At 45.4% G+C, this 10052-nt stretch overlaps 1 protein-coding gene across 1 annotated transcript; it reads right to left on the minus strand.

Moving 5' to 3' along the window:
• Positions 1-6841: 6841 nt before the first annotated feature.
• LOC149146859 (uncharacterized) lies at positions 6842-7429 on the minus strand. Its single transcript, XM_089441645.1, has one exon. The coding sequence runs from the start codon at positions 7427-7429 to the stop codon at positions 6842-6844; it is 588 nt and encodes a 195-aa protein (XP_089297771.1).
• Positions 7430-10052: the final 2623 nt, after the last annotated feature.

The raw sequence follows: 10052 nt of genomic DNA on the forward strand, positions 1-10052 counted from the left end.
CATGATAGAGGATCATTACTCTGAATTTGGGCAAATTCGGAGAAAGTTTTGTCATTTTTTAAAATTTTGTCCTAAAAACAGGTTTTTTGGTTCAACGCGTAGCGCGCAGCGTGCTACCCCTAAGATTGGGAGGTCCAAATCACAAATGGTTTGCATTTTTGGATTTTTCATAATGAAATGTACCTGCTCAGCTATTGCCGAAGCATTTCATCGAGATCTGGATGGTCAAAAGGCTCAAAAACACCATGAAAACCACCTTGCTGCCACCTTTTGCCACAGCAGGAAGTACCTCTGGGAGAATGCAGTTTTGAGGGGGCAAATGAGCTCCAAATGGGAAAATTCCACTTGGGTTGGAAAGCAGACATCCAGGGCTTTCCAACAAGCCAACCTGAGCTCAATTTGGATGCCGGGAAGTGCCTCAAAATCAGCCTGAAAAGTGCGCTGCGCGTAGAGATCAGGGCGCTGCGCGTTGAGGATTTTGGCCAATTTTTCACCTTCCAGCTCAGGAATTCGGCTAGTTTTGACCAGTTTTGACTTGTGATGGGATTTTTCACCCTTCTTGATGTAATTAATGGAACTTTATGTTGACTTGACACTTATTTACCTATTCTAGATGATTCATTCATAAAATAGCAAAAAATTTAATGAATGAATTGGTTTCCTAGCTTATAGAGGCAAGTTGTTTTGACTGCCTAGATTGTAGTGCTTTGTTTAGAATTGGTTGAAACAGCTCCTAGGATGATGAGCTCAACCCCTAGAGGCAAGGGAATGTGTTAGCTAGCCTATATTATGTATTTTCTTAGTCATTTTCAGGGTTGGACTATTGGGGAAGAGGCTTGGAGACTTTATTGTATATTTTACTTCAGCATTTTGGCAAAGGAAAGACCAGGGTTTTGCAGCACTGTTTGGAATTCTTGTGGCTTTATGTTTTGATGGTGTGCTTCTTTTAGTACTTGTAAGTTTGTTATGTGTATCATTTTCCTTCTCTCATCTTCTGCAATTGAACAAATGAAGTGTTAAGGTAGAATTCATAATCTGTAATGCTCTGCCTTTAAGTTTGTTTAATATCCTATGTTTTCATCTGTTTAAGGAGAATCCTTGAGGTTTTCTTGCTCTCCTTAGCTCCTCACCTATCTGATCTATTCACCTCATTTCTTTTAAGGCATCAAACAATTGCCTACCTTGCTCCATTCAGACCTCTGCAGAAACTGTGTCTCATCCCTGAGCCCAAATTGCCTTTCCCATTGTTTTCAACAAAACCCTAAAAACAACCAAATCAAAACCTCTGCACTTAATACCTAGCCTAAGATCAGTTGAAATTTTAGTCATCTCGAGCCTCATTGATTACTTTTTTCCGAGATAGACCCGGAGAGAGCCCTCTTTTGTCCTCGTAGGGCTAGCTACGAGGCTGAGCGTGGTATGATGTTGCCTTGAGTTTTGCCTTCCTCAGCCTGAGGCACATTCGAGTGTTAACATAGTGGCGACCATACTGGGGAAGAAAATGGTTTGCTTGTTGATGTCATTTGTTTTATAGCTACAGACGGGGCATGAAGTTATGCCAGGTAGCCTTCGAAACGCTTTTGCTTTGCATTAACGGAAGTAGATAAACGCTGCTTCAGTCAATCTCCAGTCTAGCTTGTAAACGTGACATCTAACTTGTTAATTACCCCAGTATATGTATCAAGATCAGATCTGATGGTTGATGGTGGACAACGATCAGACATAAGAAGGCTGAAATCATTCACCTAGCAACTCCTTTCACTGAAGAATCCAACAACCTGTGCTTCATGGTGACTCCACTACAGAGAGATTAGTGGCTGTGAGATTTTCAAGATGGACCGAATCACAAGAAGATATGCTCCCATGAGCCGAGATCACATTCCAAGTTTTCCGAATAAGATTCCCAAGGTAGATTGGTCAAGGAATCTGCCTACATTTAACAATGATGGTAAGAAGGATGATGCTTTACATCTAGTTAGATTTCATATGCATATTCGTAAGTTGAAGGTGGATTTTCCTGAAGATTGCTTGATGAAAATATTCCTGGCCACTCTAGAAGGTGAAGCCCAATCTTGGTATGAAAATTTGCCACTGGCCTATATTTACTGTTTAAAGGATTTTCATGCCTTGTTCATTGAAAGATATCAAGTATCTTACCCATCATTAAAATTAGTTCATGACTGTTTTTTTTTTTTTTTAAATTCTCGGTAAAAAACTAATCTATTAAAATATGTACAGAGGTCGAAAATACATCATGGTGAAACCAGTGAGAAACAGGCTCTGGGCATGACACCCGAGAGCCGATAATGCACCAAACACAAAAGCAAGAGCTCGCCCACGCAGGGGCACCAGACTAAGACCGAAACTGACCACAGTAGCAAGCCCACGCATGGGCAACAGACTAAAAACTGAGGCTGACCATAGGAGCAAGCCCACGCAGGGGCATCAAACAAAAAGGAGATTGACCACCAGAGCAAGCCCCCACAGGGGCACCATCCATTTCCTCCCTCGCAGGGGAGACTGTTCTTACCCAATCCATTAACAAAAATTCCAATACAGAGATGACAAAACAGAAAGCGAAAGAGACCATAACTGAACCAAAGACAAATAGCGAATAAGACCAGTAGACCAGGCGAAAAGCCAAAAGAACCTTGAGTGTAGGCGTCTTCATTCGTCCATTTGCTCTTCCTCATTCGGCACCACCCATAGGCTTCTCTTTCAGCATCAGTAGGAAATGTCGCTGCCTCTTCCCCAGTTTCCGTCTTTTGAACGTTCTGAGTTTGCTTAGCATTTTCCGGGTCTGAAGCCGGTCCCTTTGCCTCTTGCTCCTTATCAGCTTCCGGCGCCTGCGCGGCTTGCCCTGGGTTGACATTCATCCGTTGCCTTTGTTCATCCATGGAGTCATCATCGTCTTGTGCATTTTCAATAAATAGGATAGAGACATGCGCGCTGATCCGTGGATTATTTGTGGAGCTGGTGAAATTGAAGATGGTGGAGCCAAAGGCTGGCAAGGTAGCCGAGCCCGAAGCCCCTGCATCCAATAATTGACTGGAGTGTAGGGGGTTAGCTCCAGTAGAGCTAGCAAGATTACAGTGGCAGCAATGGCCAACATTGTCCCCTTCATGCCTGCGTGAGACTCCCCCTCTGGAAGTGCCTCGACGGCTAAGCATACGCTGTCGAGGTCTCACCATTGAGGGACAAGAATTCCAACAAGCCGCGGGATAAACCAGACTCTCTGCTACCAGAGTCGAACGAGTGATGAGCCCGTCCGTCTGAGAAGGTATCTCTACGAAGACAGAGAGGCCAGTCATCTGCATAACCACCAACATTCCCTATTCATACCCTGTTTTATCCCCATCGTCCTCACCTACCCTGCTCGGGATCACATCCGCCATAACTATTGCCATCCTCTGGGCCGAATAACCTCTCCAGGCATTTACTATCCCATGCTGCTTTGCCTTAAACTGCATGCGTCCTTTCCTGGTGTTTGCCGTGGGTGCCACGTGATGGCCGAAGGTCGGCATGTGTCCAGCCACCCACGCCTGTCCCGTCTCACATATCACCCGCATCCGGGGGAGTTGCATCTTTTTGGACCAGTCGAGAACATTCTTGAGCTTCAACATGAGTTAATATAGTATTCAGCTGCCCTGTGATTAGAGAGTGATTATTCCCCACCCCCACATTGGCCATGAAGTCCGCAACCCTGTTGCCCTCCCGTCTTGTGTGAGTGAAGGTGATGGCTCTATTGCTGTGAAGCTCATGTTCTATGGCTTCCAGTCTTGCTTCAAGCCTCCAGCTGGTGGCTATTTTTTTAGCCTGAGATCCATTTAGGATTTTTTTGGCCATGTTGATGAGGATTTGAGAATCTCCTTCCACTTCCAGAGGGTGGAAGTTGAGTCCTCCCAGCAAGTTGAAGTCCCTGCCATAACCCTTCTAATTCAGCTGAGTTGTTGGTGTCCCAACCGATGTTTCCGAAATATAGTATCAGGGGAGCACCTTCATGATTCCTAATTATTCCGCCAAAGCCTGCTAGACCGGGATTCCCTTTTGAGGCACCATCAAAGTTGAGTTTGAATGTGTGCTTTGGCGGGGGCTTCCATGCGACCTGATTTTCAGTGCTGGTTTCAGAGTGGTCCTGCTGGTGTGAGCTTTCAATGCAACGTATTTGCCAATTATCCATGATAGTTTTCTCGTTGGCTAGTGTAGGCCAGTCCTCCTCCTTCCAGGGTCTTAGCATCAGAGTCTCTTGAATATTTTTGCACAGCATGTTCCAAATATTGTCCAGCGAAGAGAGCTGATATTTAAAAATGCGCTTATTTCGCTCCTTCCATATGCTCCATAGAATTAGCCCGGGAATCAATCTCCATAGATGATTGAGGATTTTGCTCTTGTACGGGTCCTGTTGCCACTGACGCATGGAATTCGTGATTTCATTTTCAAGTCTGCATCTTCTTTGACATCGAAAGCTTGCCTTTTCCCATAGCTGATTGGCTAGGGGGCAAGAGTCCAGCAGATGTTGGAGCGTTTCCTCATGGGCATTGCAGTTGAAATAGATGGATGGACCATGAAAGTTTCTTCTTCTGAGCTTGTCCCAAGTTAGGATTCTCTGATGCCCTACCAACCAGAGAAAGTGACAGATTTTGGGCCAGGAGCCAGAGTTCCATATTTGGCTCCAGATTGGATCCTGGGGAGCAGAGTCATTGCAGATGATTTTGTATGCCTCGGACGTGGTGAAAGCTCCTTTTGGTTGATACCCCCACCTTAGGATATCTCCCCTTTCATCACACCTGATTTTCCTTTTGCTGAGTTCCATTTCCAACGCTATGGAAATTTGGTGGTTTTCATTTGTGAGGATTTGGTTACCCGGTTTCCAGATTCTGAAGCCCTTCTCAGTTTCCTGGGTCCAGTATTGCCTGATCTTAACTTGCTGTGTCTCCTCCTCAATGATGTTTAGGGGCAGGTTCAGAACATTGCTGAGAGTAGGCATTTGATTCCATGCGTCTGTCCAGAATCTAGTATTATAGCCATTTCTTACCTCCCAGAAACTATGCTGCTGGATCATTTGATAATGTTCTTTGGCTGCATTCCAAATTAGCGATCCTTTATCGCTGGGCTTTAATCTAATAAGCTCTTCCTGGGGTCGCTGATTGGCATACTTTGCTGTCCATAATGTGACCCATGGCTTACCTGGGTTGGTAAGCCACTGCCACCAGATCTTGGCTCCCATGATGGCATTGCTGTGCTCCGGATCTCTTAGACCAATTCCTCCTTTTTCCTTCGGTTTGCATACTGTGCTCCATTTTACCAGAGCCCATTTGTGATTAGTTGCATTGCTTCCCCAAAGGAAACCTCTCTGAATATTCCTTAGTCTTTTTAGGACCCACTTTGGCGCTGCCAGGATGGAGAAAAGGTACAGCGGCATTGCTTGAAGAACGGCTTTTATGAGTACAGCGCGGCTGACTAAATTCAAAGCTCTGTGAGTCCATTGGTTGAGACGTGATTCAAGCTTTTCAATTAAATTGCGCCAAGAGGAATGTTTGATGGCAGAGTCAGTGAGGGGAGCTCCGAGATACTTAGAAGGAAGGGTGGCTATGGGGAACCCCAGAATGCGGACTATGGCAGACTTGACGACCGGGGGGGTATTGAAGAAGAAGATCTGCGATTTGGAACAGTTGATGCTAGTTCCAGAAGCTTCGGTAAAATCATTTAGCACTGCTTTAAATTTGGAGGCTTCTTGAACAGAGGGATAACCAAAGAGCATAGTGTCATCAACAAATTGCTGATGGGAAATGGCAGGCAATTGGTGGATGGAGATACCTTTAAGCTGGTGTGAGTGGAGGGCATTCTTAATGTGACGTCCCAGGCCCTCAGCCATTAATACAAAGAGGAAGGGGGAAAGAGGGTCACCTTGCCTGATACCACGGGAGGGGGAGAAGGGGCGAGAGGGGATCCCATTCACTAGAATGGAGAAGCTGGTGGAGGAGATAAGGCTCATAATCCATCGAATCCAGGTGGGGCTGAATCCGAAAGCAGTTAGCATTTGCTGTATATAATCCCAGCTGAGTTTGTCAAAAGCCTTGGAAAGATCAAGTTTTAGGAGCATACCTGCCTGCCTTGAATGCTTGAGAGTGTGTGTGATCTCATGCGTGTGGATGATGCCGTCCAAAATCTGTCTTCCTTCCACATATCCTGACTGTTCCGGAGAGATGAGCATTGGCAAGAGGGGCTTTAGCCTGTTTGCAATGACTTTAGAGATGACTTTGTATATTACATTGCAAAGTGCAATTGGCCTGAATTTGTCCGGTTTGAGCGAGTCCTCCTCTTTTGGGATTAGGGCTATGAAGGTGGAGTTGAGCGAGGGAAGCAGCCAGTGAGAAACTCGCGACTCCTCCACCACATCCCAGACTTCCAACTTTATTAGTTCCCAGAACTTGTGAAAGAAAGTAGTGGTAAATCCATCCGGGCCGGGAGCTTTTCCTTCTTTAAGCTGAGCCATTGCTGTGTCCACTTCCTGAATTTGAATTGGGCTGAGGAGGAGTTCATTGTGCTCCGCTGTGATTAATTTTGGTACATTGTGAGTGATTCTTTCAATTGCAGGATGTCTGTTGATGTCAGGCTCTTGATGGACCTGCTTAAAGTGTTTGAGGAGTTCCTTCTCAATTTCCTCGTGTTGTTCCACCCTTTCTCCTCTTGATTTTTGAATGTAAGGGATATTGTTGCCCATTTTTCATTGCACTATGGTTCTATGGAAGAATTTGGTGTTTCTTTCTCCCTCTTTCAACCATCTGATTCTAGATTTCTGCTTCCAGTATATCTCCTCCTACTTTCTTCTTTCCTCAAGCTAATTGTGGATGCGCTGCTCCTGTTCAAGGGTTCTCTCTGTGTGGCCTCCTGTACTTATTTCTCTCTGCAGATCCTCCAGGGCTTTTTGAAGATCATTTTGCGCCTTGAAGATGTTTCCGAAGGTCTCTCTATTCCATCTCTTGAGGCTAAGCTTTAGATGTTTGAGTTTCTGTTGAAACTGGAACATCTTGGATCCTTCTGGAGGGCTAAAGGATATCCACGTAGAGTGGACGAAGTCTTTGAGTGAGGGATGGGTGAACCAAAACTCCTCAAAGCGAAAAGGTCTTCTTATGTTGTTGCCTGGACGTTGCCATTGAAGGGCAACCGGCCAGTGATCAGATCCAGAGTGTGGAAGAATGGCTGCCGCGAAATCTCCCCCTAGGTGGACTGAGTTGTCTGAGATTAGAAAGCGGTCCAGCTTGGAGGCTATTTGATGTTTGCCTGCTCTGCGATTGCTCCACGTAAAAGTGCCATTGCAAAATTGTACGTCTATCAGGGATGCGTTCTGAATAAAGTTTTTGAAGTGGGTGTTTTCCTGTTCCAACCTGTTTCTGCCACCAATCTTCTCCTCTAATTTTGTTATCATGTTATAATCCCCTCCAGCAATCTAGAGTGGGTGCCTTCTATTGGAGTTAAGAGCTTCTAGGGTATGGAGGAGAGCAACTTTTTCCCTGGCTTCCTGAGGGAAGTATACATTCGAGAGATTCCCATGAATATTTGTGCCAACTATGTGGAAAGTAGCCTGAATTAGATTGTGTGAAGCATGAAAGTCCGACAGAGTGAGTGCTTGAGAGTTCCACACAATGGCTAATCCCCCAGATGCGTCGGATGCATCTACAGCATCTGATTGACATCCTGGCCATGCTTTAGAGAGGATCATTTCTAGAGTTGTACTGTTACATTTTGTCTCTTGGAGAAAGCATATTTGCGGCTTTTCCATTTTCACAATATCTTTTAGCATTCTGAGTTTTCCTGGGCTGTTGAGCCCCCTTAGGTTCAATGAAATGAGCTTCATGAGTCACTATTGGTGGAGGGCTTGTAGTACTTCGTAAGCTTAGCATACCTACCGGAGTCTACCAGGATCTTCCCGACCGCTATTGTTCTTTGGAGGTCAGTTCTTCTTCCCCTTTTTTTGGAGTCTTTTGGGGTTTGGCTTAAATCCCATTGACTTCCTGGCTAGATGCCAAGCTGACTTTGATGGTAGGCTCTGGAGATGACCATTTCCAGTTTGTCGAGATGTAGCTCTGGGATGCTTTCATACGCTTTCTTCTTACATGCTGCTTCTAGTTCGAGTATGTCTAATCCATTTAGATCTATACTTTCCGGTTCTTCCTCCATTCGTTGCACCTGGTTATCTTCTTCCGTGGGTATGTCTGGACCCTGGAAGGGGCCTGAGGATCCATCAACCTCCATTTCGTTGTCTTTTTCCCGCTGCTTTTCTTTGCTTTCCGTATTGTGGTCTGGGGCATCTTTGGTAGGAAGGGGATTGGATGGAGGGGCTGAGGGAGGTGGCTGGGAAGAGGAGGAGGGGAGATCAGTGTTTGGGGGAGAGGATGTGGTATGCTCGTCCATGGCATGAGCCAGGATTTCAAAGCTGTTCCTGACTGCATGATCAGAGGCGTTGTTCTGTTTGGGTTTCTTCCCTGTTGATGGTTTTTTATGAGCTCGCTTGCGGGTAGGGGCTTTGGTGAAGCCATCATGGGTCTGAGAGTCGGTGGGGGAGGGGGCTTTAGCTTGAACATTTAGGGGGAAATCTCTAAAAAGATGCCCTATGGCATGGCATTTACGGCAGCGAAACGGGACATGTTCATAGTCTAAAGGTTGGATCCATTCATAGTCACGGTGAGAGAGACTTACCGATTCTGGCAGGGCTTTGTCTAGGAGCATGAAGACGCAGATGCGGGCGTAAGATGTATATCTTCGCAGTTTTGTTTCTTCAGCAACCTTTATGTATTCCCCCAAACCATTTCCAATGTTTCTTAGAATATCCTCATCCCAGTATTCATCTGGCAGTGAGTATAGTCTTATCCAGACTAGAGCCCATGTGAGATCCTCCTGATCCGGGTTGAATCTGGGAGCCCAGTCTCGTAAGTATAGGCCAGCTGAGTTGAAGAAGTAAGGTCCCTCAACCAGGATTTTGTATTTTTCTTCCAGGCAAAAGAAGATCGCTGTGAAGAATCCTTTTGGGCCTAGCTGCAGAGTCACATCGCCCTTAGGCTTCCATTTCGCTGCGATCCAACTGTGCAGGGCTTTTTCCATCGACCAAAACCCTATGAATTTTCCAATGAGCGCATGATCCATCATATATTGGATTCTTGCTTCTATTTTTTCCCCCAGCAGTTCGATTCTGGGTCGATCTATTGCTATTGGTTTGCAGGTGGTCGAAGAGACCTTCGGGGTTCCGTCTGGTTGGTTATGCCTCCCATTTTCTCCATCCACCTTAGTTTCCAGGTTTTCTTTTCCCTTGCGCTCATTCTGGTGCGGGATTTCTTGATTGATGACATTCTCATTGATCGATCCAAAGAGTATTGTTCTCTCGTTTTGGTGCTGTGATTTGTGTGCTTTGGGGGAGGTTGCCGAAGCCCCCCCCTGGGGGTCGCCCATTTGCCCTGCGACCTCTTACAACGCAGTTGAGAGATGCCTGGTCGTATGGTCAGGTCCTTGATGATTGTCTGCGCAGATCAGTCCGCGCCGTCTGAGCGTGGTGCAGAACCCTAGCAGTCGTCTCCAGAGCTCCGTCCTCACATATGACTGTTGCAAACAAGCTTCTACTTTTATTGAAATCCTTGAGAAATATTATGAAGATGATAATTTTATGGATGATGAGATCATGGAGGCTCTGTATGAGAATCCATTTCAGCAACATGAAGACAACCTAGTGGATACCCATCAAGATGATCAAGAAATTTTGCAGCAGAATCAAGATCAGCTGGTTGAAGATGGCCATATGGCTGGAATTGATGAAAGAGAAGAGCTTGTTTCAGATCTGCCCACAGAAGAAGACAACATACAGATTGCAGAATGTAATAATGTTAGGACAGCTACTTCAGAACTAGATTCAAATTGTAATGACCAACCATATCTTGTGTTGAAGCCCATCAAAGAGAGCTCTGCTGTTGAGATCATAGACAGAGTTTTGGATTCAGATGTTCATAAAAAACAGAATGAGATCTTTGTGCAAGTAAGTGATAAATCTCCTTTCAATAATT

This window comes from Pinus tabuliformis, chromosome 9 (genome assembly GCF_031772625.1).
Source record: "Pinus tabuliformis cultivar Carrire ecotype Pingquan chromosome 9, CPIR1, whole genome shotgun sequence".
Classification (NCBI taxonomy): domain Eukaryota; kingdom Viridiplantae; phylum Streptophyta; class Pinopsida; order Pinales; family Pinaceae; genus Pinus; species Pinus tabuliformis.